Raw genomic sequence first — 17740 nt, forward strand, 5'->3', positions numbered from 1 at the left:
AAAGATACCATGGGCTAGTCTTTTTTAGGCTTACGAACTGGTGATCTCTAAGAGCCCAATGCTCTTGACTCAAGGAGGTCCTATCCATTAAATTAACAAGTCATAGACTCTCGGGAGAAATTCAAAAATAGCCAAATTTACAAGTGGTCATTCAAAAATAGCTACAGTTTTAAAAGTAATCGAAATTTAGCCACTTTTTATTTAAAGATAAATTTGAACGAAAATACTGTTCAAAATCCGGAAAAATACTCCAGTATAATATACTGGAGTTCCAGTATAATATACTGGTCCTATCCATACCGGTGCTTCAATCTCTAGTATATTATACTAGAACTTTTCGTGTATTGGAGTTCCAGCATAATATGTTGGAAGTTCATACACAGGTGCATCGATCTCCAGTATATTATGCTGAACCGGTTCCTGTCGCAGCAAAATAGTGGTTATTTTTTAATGACTTTGCAAATGCTGGCTATTTTTAAATGACCAGTCCGAAAACTGGCTAGCCGGTGCTATTTTTACTAGCCGCTCGAGTTCTTTACACAAATAGCCCATCATATTTACTATTTATTTTTTCTAGCCACTATACATCTATTACACTGATTATATTCGATTATACACATATTTACATAAATTATACTCTCCCCGGTCCACAATAAGTGATCAATTTGTCTTGGGCACACCCATTAAGAAAATACCAAATTCTAGACAAAATTAGTTAGTGTGACTAAACTACCCTTAATTAAATGTTGCAACATAATTTAATGTGAAGAATAAAAGACTTTTTAGGGATACGTACATAAGGATAATTTTGAAAAAATAAATTGAATTTTTTCTTGATTGTATAAATGGACACTTATTTTGGACCAAGATAAAAAGGTAAATTAATTACTTATTATGGACCGGAGTGAGTGTAATTACCTTGAAAATCTAATTCGTCATCGGTAAGTTAAATTTAAATGGCATGTTAATTACATCCATTTCTACCTAGTCTTGTTTATCCGGCCTTGTATGTCTTATTTTCTAGCAATAGTTAAATATATTTTTTGATAGCATCCGTGTTCTTTGTGGACGCTGCAAGTTGCCCTTGCTAACGTACATACTGAAAAATTAAAATCTAGATCAAAATCTTAGTAAGATGTGTTCTTTACTCTTTAACTTTGAACGATATATCACTTAACATGACTTGTATTTATACAACAACAACAACTCAGTATAATCTCGCTTAGTGGGGTCTGGGGAGGGTAGTGTGTACGCAGATCTTACCCCTACCTTAGGGTAGAGAGACTGTTTCCAAATAGACCCCCGACATCCTTCCCTCCAAGAACTTCTCACCTTGCTCTTGGGGAGACTCGAACTCATAACCTCCAAGACCTTACCCCTACTCGAACTCACCCCGCATGACTTGTATTTATATTTTAAGATAAAACCATCGCAGCATTTTTTATGTGAACTTATTTTGTGAGACGATCTACAAGTGTCACGTGAAAGCATACCTAGCAAGCCACTATAGAATGACATACATAACATTAAGAGTAGAAATGGTCCAGAACAAAATATAGGAATACACACACATATATATATATATATATATATATATATATATTGTCACCATCAAATTTTATATAATTAAATGGAATATGCATATTAAACTAGTATTAGCGGGTGATGTAATATATAGTCAATAGGTTTAACTTATCCCAACATTTTCGGCACGGAATATAAATATAAGTATAAGAAAATTACTGTTTAAAAATAATAATTTTAAACTTATAATTCCAAAAGCATAATGGGTGCAATAGTAAGACCTATAGATTGAACCCGTAAAACTTATATCCTAGATCGATATTTTCCTGACAGTGCACCCATTTTTTCCAAAATCTTGGATCTGCTTCTACTAATGTACATGCAGGCCAAGCTGAGAAAACTTCTTCAATCAACTTGTACTCGATCATTTCGCCATTAATTCGTTAGTTCTTGGAGCTGCAGTACACACCATTAACAAAATAATTCGTCCATTTAGTAAATTATTACTATGGCATCTGAAAATTAAGCTAATTTAATTTCACAACTCTTATATGAAGCAGGAATAACAAATTGAGAAGAAAGATAAATTAAATGTACCTAATCCAATGGCCTCTGAGCTCTTCATCAACCTGAGCCTCTTGCAAGATTCAACAAACATTCTGGCAACACAAAATAAATCATAAAAGAAATGTTAATAATAGACAATTAAAAGAAACCCCACGTAAAAGCCAGGAAAAAAGATATAACAAACAGGATTTAACTTATTTACAGTACTGACAGTTTAAGACACTATACTATATCAATTTGGCATTTAGTTAGAGAAAAAGACCTCAGTATGATGCTTATAAATACGGGAGATCAGTTTTAAACTATCAAGTAATGAAGTTGCTTCCCTTATTTTTCAAGTTATCAATTTCACTTATTATGAATGTCGTTATTTATAAATATTTTTAGGTGGATATGAAGAGAGAAATTTGCTTATTTCACTGGGCTGCCCTTCGTGAAGGGAGCCTTGGCGTAACTGAAAAAGTTGTTGTTACGTGACCAAGAGGTCACGGGTTCGAGTCGTAAAAATAGCTTATTACAAAAATACAAGATAAAACTGCGTACAATAGACATTTATGGCCCAACCCTTTCCCGAATCCCGTGCATAGCGGAAACTTAATAATGCACCGGGCAGCCTTTTTATAGGAGAGAAATGTTGTAAAACATACTTCCATGGAACGTCTCCAACTAGCATCCAGTCCCCATCTTTGTCTTCATAAGTTGGCAAGTATTCCACACCATTTGTAGGGTCCATAAGCATCCTCTCATTTACAAAGTTACCTAAAAACCCATAGTAATATTACGCCAAACATCATGATTATACTTAAAAGAAGTTGAGAAACTATGAAAGATTATACTTACAGATAGTTGTTAGGCAAGTAAACATGTTTTCTAAAGCAATTAGCAGCTGATCATAGCTGCTATACATCTCCAAATCAACTTTTCTCAAGTAGGGAGCTCCATCTACTGCCACCTTCACGTATTTGCACTTCTTTACTACTCCTATATTCTTCCTGTTTGATCTCACTGGTGGCCATCCAATTACTTGTGTCCTAATATTATTTTTCAAAATTTTGTCAAACTTTAGTGCACTAAGAATAATTTTTTTAAAAAAAATCTTCAATTATGATTAATATATACAACCATCTAGAGGTTAGTATATGGCAAGCTCATTCGGTAATCTCCCTGTTTTCCACAAGCGGAGGATTCAAACCCCATAAATAGCGTAGCATCTCTTTCCTTTCCCCCAATGTAATTGGAAAAAAAAAATACGCAGAACCCTAAATACAACCATCTATGATTAAGCAGTGTCGTAACCACATATAATGGAGCGTGGCTAGTTGAACATCCTTAATCAAAATATTATACGGTGCATATAAAATTTATATTGCGTATATAAATAAAAAATCACTTTTTATCCATCTATATTAAAACTAGAACACTCTTTGCAAAATTCTTGATTTCGCCACTGTAGTTAAGGTGTACTTCTTAACCTGTTGATCACCTTAACTATATGTGATTAACCAACAAAAAAGAAAATACTACAACCAAACAAATGTACTGTATATTATTTATTGTAGCAGCTAACCTATTTTATTTTGCAGGTAACTAATTACGCGTAGTTATCATGTGTACAAGTTGAGCTTTATGTTTTTATTAGGGAACTTACTTTGCCGAAGGTTTGGTTGCGGTGGAGATTTCATTGTTGCAATAATGGCCATCTTCGTAGTTTTGATCTTGAGGATTTGTGGAAGTAAAGCTTCCTAGGCTCAACTCAACAGCTTCAGATGAGAGTCCACGTTTCGCACCACAGATTTGTTTTTCTGAATCTCGGCGTAACCCAAGAGTGAGTTCAGTTTCCTCGAAACTGAGACAGGACACATCGGATTCCGACAAGTCCTTTGTTTTTGTTTTCTCCGATGACATTTTTTTTACTTCTAGTTCTGTAGGCTACAAGGTGTTAAAAAGTGGCTACAAATTGAAAAAAGGGGCTACGAGAAGTGTTGGGTCTGATGTTTGGCTACTATATAAGCTTGGGAATGTGGAAGGAGGCTATCATTTTAATTAACCATTCTCCTCTCAACACGTTTAGACAGATGGGCATGCAGTTCCGTTTAATTAAGGGAGTGAATTATGGGAAATCATGCATCTCTCCGATTTGATTACTTCCGCAACCTTGGGTCTCATGTGAATCATTCTCTTTGTTATATGACCCAATTCAAATTTTAAGAGTCAAACGAGTTGTATTTTGACTATAATTTTTTAATTTTTTTTAATATTTTAAATTATTAATTATTATGATTTATAATATATATATATGGTTAAAATTAAGAGATTTGAATCTCAAAAATACCACATAGAATTGAGACCTATGAAATAGCATTTTTCTTGTTGAAAAAGAGTTTGCTTTTTACTCCACTTACCGCATAAAAATATTTCGCACTATAAATTTGCTTCAAATTTTAATGCAGATTAGTGTTTACCTGTATTTCGAGTATTAGTAGCTACTCTGGCGATAAAGTGGCTAATTTTATAAACAGAATTACAAAATTAAATCTAATTCTTAAAAAAAAATAGTGCAGTGACACTCTGTAATTATTGAAAGCTCTATAACGAACATGGTGGAATTTATTGAGAAAAAAAATCGTCTTTTAACCATATTGAAAAGGACCGGGACTATATGCGCCCATGTCTTTGCTTGCGCTGTTCAGTCATTATTGGAAAAAGAGGTTCTTTTTATCTAATCATATTAGATGTCCAAAGTTTATTTGTTCGCCTAATCATGATTCATGTTGGATAAATTTTGTTAAATAATAGAGAGAAAAAAATCAAATTTGTCTTAAAAATTATTTAATTTTGCTCTTCCTTTTATTTTTTGTCAATATATACTTTTTCCTTAGCAAATCTGTTGGGCTAAAACGGCTCATAGATACTGTTGATACGATATAATATTGTCCGTTTTGAATCAAGCTCACACGACCAAAAGGTCTCACACCATTAAGCGCGACATACACATTACATGTAAGATCCCAACTTTCTCACCTATCAATTTAGAAACTTTATTCGCACATCCAATAAGACCTCCTTGTCGAACTAAGTTCTACCTGGTCCACTACCATATGATCCATGGATCTCACCTTTGAACCAGTTCCACGTGGCCCATTACCACGATCGACTGGTCAATTTTTGAGTTTCACTGTGTATCACCCACATTGTTACAGTATTTTTGGCAATTGAAACCCACAACTAACTTCTTTTTGTGTCCGTGTCTCCGAGCTCATAAAGGTAAGCAAACCGAACCTCGCACTATTACTCTACCACTCGTCCCGCTGAATTTGGGATATGATGCTATTTTTAGGCTAAAACGCCTGTAAATACTTTTAATACGGCGTGATATTATTCGTTTCCGGCTAAACCTATATGATTTTCTGCCTCACACCATTAAAATATCCTTACGCTTTATATATAGACTCCCAAATTTTTCAGCTATCGATATGAAATTTTTTTTTACACCCAACAAAATCATTTTATATTTACCCTTTGTCATTACTAAAGCTCCGATCTTGAAATGAATAAACTTCACGTATCCAAAATTTACAAGAGGAAAAAGCCCAATTTACCTTTTAGTTTAAGAATTCGTTATCCTATTTCCTTTGTTCCAATTTATGTGAAACTATTTTTTTTTTTTTTACGTTTTAAAAAGAATGATAACAACAACAACAACAACAACAACAACAACGGCCCAGTATAATCTCACAAGTGAGGTCTGGGGAGGATAATATATACGCAGAACTTACCCATACCCTAAGGAGCAGAGAGGCTGTTTCTAGGAAACTTTCGGCCCAAAAAGAATGACTCTTTTTTAAATATAATTTGAAAAAAATTTAATTTAAACTTCTAACTCTACCCTTAATGAGAATCATTTATAATCATATAAATAATTTAGATTCTTTTTTGACTTATTTAAGAACATAAATTCTACCAACCTTAATTTTTCTTAAATTTCATATTCAGTCAAACAAGTTCACATAGATTAAAACGAACGAAGTATCTCGCTGCACGAACAAGTGATTGAATGAAGCAAAACCATGGCGTTGGCGCCCGTGTGTACAGAAAGGTGATGAAAGAGTTGGTGGGCCCTACATGTCTGGGGTACTTTAGGGAACAGGTCAACCTAGAAGAGTCCATGTGCTATACCCAAACTCAAATTAAGAAAGTAAAAGGGTCCCACAAAGGATAATCATGTGACCCTGTTGCTTTGTCGGGTTTTGACTTATTACTACCTTTGTCACGCCAACCGACACGTCCACTCTTTATTGTATGCTTACTTATGTCTACCATTTATTCTGCAAAAAACTCAATGAAATTGAAATAGGACTAATTATTACGCAGTACGTACTATCATGGGCGAAGCTAAGGATTGTTAATTATCAAAAAAAATTCATTGCAGACGAGTTAAATCTCTCTATAACTTTTTTCGTATATAATAATAATTTATTATTGTAACTAAGCTTTTTCGGAATCAATTTTCATATTATGTTATTATAATGCATCCAAAAATATTTGAAACAAACGAGCTTGTTATAAAGAGGTTTTGACTATATAGATAAATATATTTAGATTTTAAAGATATATAACATATATTGAACATTATTTATGAAAGAATTTCTTTTATTTTTTTAAGTTTGAACACTTTTGAAGAAATTTTTATCTTCATCACATACTCACTCCATACTACCTTCTCGTCAACACGTAGTACTAAACTTGAGGGAATTTATCACGGGGTAATTGAATGAAAGTAACTTATATAAGCACAGCTAATATAATTTTTTGTCTTTTAATTCATTTTAACATTTTAATATCAAGTAATAAATCCATTTTGTTGTTTATTAGTGTTCACTCCGTTAAGTTGAAGTGTTCAAATGGAAAAATATAAGTTCATATATAGGCTTTACAAATCGGTACAAATTTAATTGAAGTGACCAGGAAACCATTACGCCTAAAAATTAATATGATCAATTTCATTATTAATCAATATTAAAAAATTAATCCCTTAATATATGTGAAAACAATTGAAAAAATAAATTAAAGTAGACATGATAGAGTATTAATCGCAATACGTTTTTTATGAACTGTGCGCATATTGTAATTTGGTACTAGTTCGTACTGTCTAAACCAGTGTAACTAAAAGCACATGCCACACATGACTCCATATTTTGGTTGAACACATATATTAATGCATATGTAATGATATATGATCTCGTAGCTTTACGGTTAAACACAGGGCGAAGCTATGTTGGGTCAACGGTAGTCAATTAAATACCTTTTACAAAAAAAAAATATTTGTTATTAATTAAAAAATAAATTTTGAATACCTTTGCATAACCCATTAGCAAAGTGTGTTCAAAACTTCAAAACTTTTATTGAATTTCATGATTTTGTCACTGGTTAAGCATAACATGAGTACTGGTAATTAATGATTTCAGTAGTGGCCTAGTGGACAGACTCTTCATTTAATATTTGAACATGACAAAATATTAAAGTGAGTTTTGGGGATGAACAGTAGACGTGGACCTGTCTTCTTGATGTGTTTCAATATTTAAGGTTATTTTTCTTGAATTGATTGGACATTGCATATTTGGCAGTTAGATGGTACTCCTTTTAGTCGAAAATTAGCTATTTTTTTTTGTTGTTTTCGCACGTATTAAGAAATTTACCTTTTAACATTAATTAGCAATGAAATTGGTCATATTAACATTTACTATCTTCACATAAACACTTCTAACACATACTTTAACATTAATTACTCCAAGGGCAATGGAGGAAAAAAATAATTAATTCATTCTTGAAATCTGAAAAAATTACTTATTTTGAACTACAAGAAAAAAGCTAAAAAATCACTTATTTTGGACCGGAAGGAGTATTATCCTTTTTGTGAAGGAATGCATACTTAGATTGACCTCTTATAAAAAGGGACAAAGAGTTTATCAACTTTTCTTGTGCGTGTGCAAGTTATTTTTGGAAATGGCATGAATTTCATTATAAAAATTACAGACAGGACATGAGTGACTACGTACTCATTGGTTAAAATCAATTGTAAAGGACAAGAACTTGTGAAATTTAGACCTACAACAATAAAACCACATGCGCTGTCTAGACTTCGTGTACAATCTACTTCAGTAACTAATTAATACTAACAAACATATGTAGGCAAAAATCTGAAAGATATATATTAAACTAGATGTTGTATCTCGTTCTTGTGCTATTTTTCAATAATCGTTATGTCTTGATCAGCTTGCATGCATGTATCTTCTAGCTCTTGAAAGAGCAAAATTACTAGTGCATGATTATAATTTCATGATAGATTTCGACTATAACATTGATTTAGATCTCCTTTATTTTTTTTATTTTTTTTTGTTGGACTAGTTACTTATTACGAACGGACTGTGATACTTTTTTTTCGAATTAAGCAATTCGCCCAGGCTTTCGCCTTTCGTGATAGTAACATTGCTTTCTACGCCTAGTTTACGAGTAATAATCAAAAGCTCCAGATCATGATACTGAATTTGCACTTTGATAAGTCTTTGCAGGGAGATGAAGCCAAACCCGACATATATATATATATATATATATATGCAAATAGGCAAGAAGTGCTTATTGCAGTTGAAGAAAAAGAGAATGAGTGCAAATTACACAATTCAAAGTTTCTAGCAGAACATAGTCTTAATCATGTGATTATGGATCAATTAACCGAATCCCATTTAAGATTAACAAAAAAAAATATTATTAAAATCATGTTATTCCCTAAACATTAATCACAAGAATGCCTTCTGTCGGACGTATCTTTGAGGAGATTATGGATGGCAGTTTAATTAGTTGGTTGGTATATATTAGAATAGATACGTTACTACTAAATTATGCATCTATTGAAGAACCTGCATTGATCTTAGCAATAAACTGAATACTCCATAATATTCTTGATTATATTATTCTACTGAATAATATTATATTCTTGATTCTCTTTTTCGACTTTGATAATGTATTACACCCCTAATTCACGTTGGACATGAGAACTGAAAACTTGACCTGAGAACATGGTTTCTCGTGTGCTTTAGAAATAATTACTTATGTTGGTCTTTTATGTGATGCACTTTGATTGAGTATGAAGTTTTTTTTTAAAAAAAAAAAAGACAGTTGAAATTTATGGTCTAAAACAATTAATTCATATTTGTATGATTATAATCATCTCATAAAAGATAACATGAAAATTTTAAAGTTAAATTAGTTTTAAATATAAAAATATTAAAAACAAGCTAAAAGAATGCGTCACATAAATTGGGACGGAGTACCTACTACTCCATTGCTTGTTCAAAAATGGATGTTTGACTGATAAATGTTTGGATTGCATTAGAAGTCTGAGCATGCATGCATGTAAGCGTTAAATTAAGTTATGCTTATAGTGGAAACTTTCATTGTTCATCTGTTTTTCATATTCCCAAGAGAAAGATACATAATGCATGGGAAATGAGTTGGATTGATACAGAACCTTGCCGTTTTACCCGATATATGCATGAACCTATATATATATATATATATATTACCTTTTCACTGGATTCTAGGGGTTTGATTGATCCAAGCTTTAATCATGTTGAATAGATAAAAGGGCAATCCGGTGCACTAAGTTCTCGCTATGCGCAGGGTTCGGGGAAGGACCGGAGCACAAAGGTCTATTGTACGTAGTCTTACCCTACATTTCTGCAAGAGACTGTCTCTATGGCTTGAACCCATAACCTCCCGGTCACATGACAACAACTTTACCAGCTGCGCCAAGACTCCCTTCAATCGTGTTGAATAGATAAACAAGAGAATGAACCTAGCCATCACATTAATCAAAATTATCTATTTTAGAGCTATTTGCGTATCGCGGGTCAATGTATTATTAGTCCTGCTTTAGATTAGAAAAGGATTTAATTAAGCCCATTGTTAGTATAATAATTTTTTTACATTATCAGTGTATTTGTATCTAGTACAACAAGTTTATTTTATTTTCTTAGTTATCAAATTAATTAAGTTTATAAAAAAACAGTTAATATTTGTTTGTTGTTGGTTTCTCTAATTAATCTGTTTTTGAAATCAATAATATAAAATCTCGTGTAGCACGTTGAGGTTATAATATATTACTACATTGTTTCTAAATACCCGCTAATCTGATATCTCAATAGTGACCAAACTTACCTTAGCGTACCAGAAATTATTTGTAAATTTTAATGGCTTAGTTTCTTACGTAATTTTAATGGCTGAGAAGATTTTTGAAAATCTTTTAGAGTATATTTGTAAACAATTGTGACGCAGATTAATTTTTCAAATATGGTGTTAGGAAACTTGACTAAAGCTCCCCATATTTGACGTTGCAATAAAACAAAGTTACCAGTAATATATAATGAGATAAAAAGGAAGACAAACGATTTTGTTTTAAAAAAAAAAGAAGAGAAATTACATGTCCTAAAAGAAAATGCAGTAGCTGCGAGCTTTAAGCACATTATCTGGATTACACTTATACAACAATAATAGAGCAACAAAATAACTAGAAGAGGAAATCATATACTTATTCAACACCTAAAATTACAGCCACATTTGATGTAGGGTATTTCTCAAACAAAACAGACGAACAAAACATTAATAACGTAATTAATTATATGAGAGGCCACTCGTCCAGTGGTTAATCACTCTATTTCTTACTAATAATCCACTGATTGAAAATTAAATCCTCATTTGTCTTTGGACATTCCCTTGAGAAAGTCTTTTGTTCGAATTCCTATCACCTTTGCATCCGATCTCTTCATAATCCTTAGCCTTTTGCATGATTCAGTAAACATCCTGTAAATCACGGTTTAATATATTCATTAGATTTTTCACCTTTCCCCACCAAAAGATTAAGAGCGAACCGATGCACAAATATTTCGCATTAACGTTGGGTCCGGAGAAGACTCTAAGGATATGACGTAGACAGTCTACCCTAATACTAGCATTAGTAATTGCTTCAATGCTCTAATCTTTTTAAGTTACCGAGCCCTAAGTTAATAATTGAATAAATTTCATAAGATAAATACAGGATTTGAACGAAAGTTACAGGCTTCGACCAAACTCATAGCTGATGGGCTAGCTATGCCCCTGCACACTGATACAATTTTATCGTTACTCCAAGATTCCCTTCTACTAATACCAAAAGATCAGTTAAAAGGAAAATAATACATATAAATAAAAAAATAGATTAAGAAATATTCAAAATATAATTGATTATGTACTAGGACGAGATAGCAAATTAAAGTTGTCTAAGGGGTCGTTTGGTAGGATGCATTAGATAAAATAATGTTTGCATTAGCTTTGTGTATTAATAATACTTTGTTTGGTAGACATTTTGAACCTATGCGTTAGTTATGCAAGCATTAGTTATACATCATATTTGGTATTATCATATGCATAATTAATGCATAGAAAATCATGGTATTAGCAATGCAATGAGTTTTAATGCACGTATTAGCTTAGTTAAAGACAAAATTGTTCTTCAAAATTTATGCTTGATTAAAATATGCTAGTTATTATATTGATGCAAGTTTAAAATAATTCAAATAGTGAGAAATAAAATTATATCTCTAGTAAATAAATAAATACTTAGCATATTTTTATAAACAAATATTTAGTTCTATTTTACAATATATGTAGACAAATCAAATAACTTTTTAAAACTTTTTCATATAAAAAAATTTCTCAACATATGTCTCTTTTAAAAAGTTTGAGTGATGGACTAGTTTTGAGGGTATTTTGTAAACAAACAATTCTTTTAGAAATTGTGCAATGTTTTAATACATTAAACCAAATAATGGATAAGAAATATGTCAGCATAACTAATATCATGATAACTAATGCAAGCATAACTAATATCAGTATTACCAATACACCATATTCAGCATTATTCTTATGCACTCTAACAAACGAGCCTTAACAGTTAATGATAGTCCAAGAGAAAACGTGGTCCAGAAAAGCTTTTAATGTGATAATTACTGTTTGACCTGCTATATACATTGTCCTATGGGACATTCTTGTCTGATTCAACAATTTCATGAAAAAATACGTGTTTGTCGGCAATTTCTGACTTCTGGAGAAGAAACTGTGGCTGGTGAAAATCATTGTACAAACTCAGTTTCCCACTGTCCTTTCACTTTTATGTGGGGATACTTTAGACTTCCTGTCTTTTGTCTTCGAATATATTTTTGGAATTCTTTTTTTTTTTTAAATCAATGAGTTTGATTTATGCTAAGTAGTTTAACTTGGTAGGATCGGACTTATCATACATGGTTGAATATTTTGTTGATCATAATTCAGGGATTTCTTCCCAAAATTTGGGGTATCTTTGGTAAAAAGAAAGAATATAACCTTTAGTATTTAAATCAATTCTTTTCTCTCTAACAAGTTTAGTCGTAATGTTCAAGTCACTAAAGACGGATTTAAGATTTAAGCGGGTAAATTTTCAAAATAGTTACAGTATATAACTATGATTTTTTCATTAAAAACAAATAACTTTGTTTTCTTATATAAAAATCATAAAATTTTCACTTATTCACATAAAAATCATAGTGACCGAGAAAAATAAATTTCTGGTAGTATTTTCTTATTTTACGTTTTTCTATTTTTTATTTTTAATTTAATAGATAATAATTCAATTAAAATAGGAGAAACATATATTATTAGCAACTCCAAAAAATAATAGTCGATAATTATATATATATATATATATATATATATTTTTTTTTTTTTTTTTTTTTGTTTAGCGAATGCAATTAATTAGTTTCGGCTCATATTTATTTTATTTTTTTAAAATAGAAATGACTCAACTCAAACCGGCCCAATACTCATATACATATATTAAAATAATACTAAAATTTAATCTTTTCCCGACAAAAAAACTTAGTTTGGAATGTACGAGATTCTGATAATAAAAAAAGAGAGGTATAATTAGAGAGCACTTGAAACAAAAATTCTATAAATTTTAATGAAATCTTGAAAAGAAAAAAGGAAAAATAAAGGTATCGTGATTTGAAAGATTTACTTTGAGTATTATTTTAATTTTTATATATGGGTATTAAATCGGGTGGATCCGTTTAGGTTTATTCCTATTTAAATTGGATTATTATTTATTAGATAGAAAAAAAACAAAAAATTGTGGAATAAGAAAATAATACTGAAAAGTTGTATTTTTCGGTTAGTATGATTTTTGTGTGGGTTAGTAAAAAAATTTATGATTTTTGTGTGAGAAAACAAAGTTATATGACTGTGGTGAAAAAAATTATTGTTGTAACCATTTGTGAAATTTATCCGTATTTAAGCACTATGAGTTTAATCTTAAAATTTTTAGCATAGAACCCACTATATTTTAAAGCAATAGTTCCATATCTACTATTTTTGTAATTATAATAAATTTATACTTCGCGCTAAAAATACTAGGTTCAAATAAACTCTATACCTTCATTCTGCATTCGCATTTTAACTGTGTCAAAATTATCATTATTAATAGCAGTGAAAATCCTACCAACAAAGTAATACTCCCTCGTCGCATTTTAACTGTCGCAAAATAAGAAGTAAAAACAAACAAACTATTTTTAATATATTTGACTAGTAGAGAAGTGAACTTACTCCCAGGGAACGTCGCCGAGAAGCATCCAGTCTCCATCTTTGTCCTCGTATATTGGAATGTACTCTGAACTGTCTCCTTCTTTCAACGCTTCGCCTGTCCATATTTCCCACCAATCTCATTTATTATTCCCTTTGTCTGACTTTTAGTATTCATTTAAAAATAAATTTTCATTTTTATTTGTTCAGTTTCGCATATCAAAAGAAAAATAATTTATTTTTTTATTTTACCTTTAGTATTAGTTATTTATTCCAAATTATTTTTCAAATTCGTTAAGATTATACACCAATTAATATGGGTATCATGGTAAATTATGCACTTTATTTTTATTCTTAAGAGGTGTGCTAAATCAATAGTAGATAAGTAAAAGTGAACGGAGGGAGCAGTGGCGGAGCCACACCCTCTTCGTCGAAAAATTACATTGTTTAGTTCGATAATTTTAAAAAAAATATGTATATATACTATATAATGACACTCCTTGACTTCTTGGTGAGTTTCTTTCTTTATATTTTGACTCCCCTTAATGAAAATTCTGGCCCCGCCACTGGGAGGGAGTACTTGTCACTTTTAGCATATCAAGAGAAGACAATTTCTTTTTTCCTGTTATACCCATAATATTAATTACTTATTTCAAATCATTTTCTCAAATCCATTAATGATATGCATCAATTAATATGTGTATCATGATAAATTATGCACTTCGTTTGTTTTTTTAAGGGGAGTGCAAAGTTCATAGTGGACAAGTAAAGGTGAACAGAGGGAGTATAAAATATTGTAGAAGTAATGCACTAATTTCACTATCATCTTTTTAATTTTCCTTTTTTTCTTTTTAATTTTCAATTTAATTTTTAATTCTAATTTATACTTCCCCTCCCTTCTGCATTTTCATGATAGTTTTTTACTTCTGTATTTTTCAAATTTGTTCTGAAAATGCTTTTCTTGAGTCGAGAGTCTATTAAAAATAATCTCTCTGCCTCACACGAGATAAAGGTAAGATCCGCATACACCCCGTCCTCCCCAAATCCTGCTTGTAGGATCACATTGCGTATGTTGTTATTATACACAAATAATACAAAAGGACCCTTTTTTTACTAACAGTATAATTTCAGTTGTAATAGGTCATCTATAATGTTTTACAAGTTATCAATTGACATTTAATTTTCTATAAAAAGATACTTAGAACTAACGTTTCTGATAGTCTAAAATTTCTTAATGAGGTAAATTTGTGTGTTTGCAATTCTGCATGGCATAATTAATAAACTAAAGAAACAACAAAACTTACAAATGCCATAGCAACCAAAGAGCTTTTCAAGATTCATGACAAATTCAGAGTAATCGTTTTGAATCCCCAAATCAACTTTTCTAAGAAAAGGTACACCATCCATGCTAACTTTCACGTACATTTTAGAGCTATAATTCTTTCTTCGATAAGCACAAACCGGCGGCCAACCAACAACTCGATTTTTGTTGTGACACTTGACATCATCATCGTCGTTAACGTTGCTACTATTTCGATCACTGTCAATATCTGAAAATACCCTTTTCTTTTCACCTGGAATTCCCAATCTTAGCTCAGTAATTTCAAGTTCTGTCGCCATTATTTCTTTTTCGAGTCAATTTTTGAGTTAGTAATAAAAGCAAAAGGGTAGTAGTTTTAATTTATAGTAAAGAGAGGAGCAATGCCAGGTCAATGAAGGCTAAATGGTCGGTCACATGAGATAAAAAATGGTAGGGAACTATATGTTACCTAAAACACTAATATGGACCGGCAACTTTCTAATTTTATATGGGAGAAAAATCGTACGTTGGGTTATATAAATATTGGAGATTTAGTGAGTAGTGTTTGATATTTGTAAATAAAAAACATGCCATGTGATCTCCCTGATTGAAGGGTTTGCCAATTTATATGCATATATTTAGACACACACATGCGTGTATATGTCTGCAAAATAAATACACCGAATTTGTTGTGTAATTATTAAAGTGAGGCTTCGAGAAAATTCATGGAAAATATAGAATAAATTTCACAAATTATTATATAACTATGACTTTTTTTCACCAAAATCATAACTATGTTTTCCCACTCAAAAATCATATTGACCGGAAAATACAACTTTTCGGTAGTATTTTCTTATTCTAGATTTTATTAGTATTTTTTATTTTCGGAAAATACTACTAGAATGTTGTATTTTTCTGAGTTATTGATAGTTCTATGATTTTTGCGTAACAAAACATAGTAGTATATAACTTTGATAGAAAAAAAATTATAGTTATTTGACCATTTATGAAATTTACCCGGAAAATATATAGTGAACCGTTTGGTTTTGGAGATCATAGAGAATTAGAATGCAAAAGGAAATGAAAATACCCGAAAAGAGACGTATCAAAAATTAAAAGTAGGTTGTTTCAACACATGATGTGATATATATTATGAGTATATACTTATGAGAGGATAGGAATGCAACTTATAGAAGTTATTATAGTTATAGGTCTTACATTATCATTTACTAGTCACATTGACATATTCAAATTAATAGAAGTTTAAATGCAAACTATGGAATAATATATATTGCTTCTTGTGGCGAGTACAAATCTGTATGAACATTTCCAACAATATCCTATCAAAGAACAACTACAACCAAAATTCAGAAACCATAGTATCTCTAAAAAGGGAGGCAAAAAGTTTAAGTCAAAGAACAATTAGAATATCATGCAATTCTGTTTAAAAAGGAATTAGAAGCTATTTCGTTGAGAATCTGCCACCGCTATTAGTACATAAAATCATGCATTGAATAATATATCCTTGAATCCACATATTGCTCTAATTACTCTATTATTTAGCAATGATATAGTAATAGGACTTATGCAAATTAATGAAATTTTTGACCGTCTTCCTTCCAAAAGAGAAAAAAAGCTAGAAAAAGGGGCATTTCCCTCTAATGTTGATTACTACTAATCATGATCCTCAGATATCTTCTTTTTTTCCAATGGGAAGATGCTCAAGCATTGTATCGACCTTATAAAAATAGAACCGAGAGAATAAAACAATTTCTTTGGCATTAATTATAATGTTGTGCGCATTGCACGGGTACTAATACTAGATTTTTTATGGAAAAAAGGGCAACTCGATGCACTAAGCTCCCGCTATGCGCGAGGTCTAGAGAAGGGCCGGACCACAAGGGTCTATCGTACGCAATCTTATCCCACATTTTTGCAAGAGGCTATTTCTACAGTTTGAACCCCGTGACCTCCTGGCCGATCATATGACAACAAGTTTACCGGTAACGCCAAACTAGCATACGCTTCCTTAGGATAGGACAAGGCAATGAAACAGACTAATAACATCGTCCTGCATAAGGACACATGTAATATAGAGTTTGTCCCCAACACATTGACCCAAATCATAATGTTGTTTGTGATCACTCCAAGTCAATCACATACCCATTCTGCCACTTGAGGCCCCTACCCGACTACCAGAGTCAATTAAAGAGTTTAACTTCTGGGCAGACAATGTACAGTTTTTTACATGCACGTTCAAGTAAATCTGAGCTATAACAATATGTATAGTAATCTTAAGTTGGTAACTTGAATAGTGCATTATATATTCTTCTATGACCATTTCAAGTCAATTCGCTGTGTAATCTTTACATTTGATTAAACTTTTAATTAAATTAATTAAAAAATTTAACGTGCCCAACGCAGCGTAATTTTATAAACAGTGTAATATATCACATTGTGGGAAGTTAACCTCTTCTTTCGATTTCAGTTCAGACCATCAATTAACTTATTACTTCCTCGGTCCCATCTTATGTAGCATATAGTTTCCTTTTTAGTTTTTCCAAAACGAATAGTAATACATTTTTTTTATTTAAAAATAATTTAATTTTTATACTTTTTACTTTTATAAAATAATTTATTGCCATACAAATATTTAAGGCTTATCGCAAACCATAAATTTCAAAAAGAATTCTTAATTTATTT

The 17740-nt window shown here is 31.3% G+C and overlaps 2 protein-coding genes across 2 annotated transcripts; both read right to left on the reverse strand.

The window, feature by feature from the left end:
• Nucleotides 1–1703: 1703 nt before the first annotated feature.
• On the reverse strand, nt 1704–4290 carry LOC104248437 (auxin-responsive protein IAA1-like). Its single transcript, XM_009804688.2, has 5 exons — nt 3740–4290; nt 2932–3122; nt 2739–2850; nt 2122–2183; nt 1704–1980 (listed from the first exon to the last, which is right to left on the reverse strand). The coding sequence occupies exons 1-5, from the start codon at nt 3994–3996 to the stop codon at nt 1949–1951; spliced, it is 654 nt and encodes a 217-aa protein (XP_009802990.1). The 5' UTR covers nt 3997–4290; the 3' UTR covers nt 1704–1948.
• Nucleotides 4291–10523: 6233 nt separating this feature from the next.
• Nucleotides 10524–15547, reverse strand: LOC104248436 (auxin-induced protein AUX22-like). Its single transcript, XM_009804686.2, has 3 exons — nt 15042–15547; nt 13762–13855; nt 10524–10947 (listed from the first exon to the last, which is right to left on the reverse strand). The coding sequence occupies exons 1-3, from the start codon at nt 15355–15357 to the stop codon at nt 10839–10841; spliced, it is 519 nt and encodes a 172-aa protein (XP_009802988.1). The 5' UTR covers nt 15358–15547; the 3' UTR covers nt 10524–10838.
• Between the last annotated feature and the right edge of the window lie 2193 nt (nt 15548–17740).

The sequence above is a fragment of the Nicotiana sylvestris genome, chromosome 6 (assembly GCF_000393655.2).
Source record: "Nicotiana sylvestris chromosome 6, ASM39365v2, whole genome shotgun sequence".
In the NCBI taxonomy this organism is placed as follows: Eukaryota; Viridiplantae; Streptophyta; class Magnoliopsida; order Solanales; family Solanaceae; genus Nicotiana; species Nicotiana sylvestris.

Excerpts from the sequence above, each read along its gene's own strand:
- LOC104248437 (XM_009804688.2), bottom strand. The coding sequence starts at position 3,996 with ATGTCATCGGAGAAAACAAAAACAAAGGACTTGTCGGAATCCGATGTG. Across the intron at positions 3,123-3,739 it reads GCAACCAAACCTTCGGCAAA|GACACAAGTAATTGGATGGC; the intron begins GTAAGTTCCCTA and ends AAATAATATTAG. Across the intron at positions 2,184-2,738 it reads GTTGGAGACGTTCCATGGAA|AATGTTTGTTGAATCTTGCA; the intron begins GTATGTTTTACA and ends TTGTGTTGCCAG.
- LOC104248436 (XM_009804686.2), bottom strand. The coding sequence starts at position 15,357 with ATGGCGACAGAACTTGAAATTACTGAGCTAAGATTGGGAATTCCAGGT. Across the intron at positions 13,856-15,041 it reads CTTTGGTTGCTATGGCATTT|GCGAAGCGTTGAAAGAAGGA; the intron begins GTAAGTTTTGTT and ends AAATATGGACAG. Across the intron at positions 10,948-13,761 it reads CTCGGCGACGTTCCCTGGGA|GATGTTTACTGAATCATGCA; the intron begins GTAAGTTCACTT and ends CGTGATTTACAG.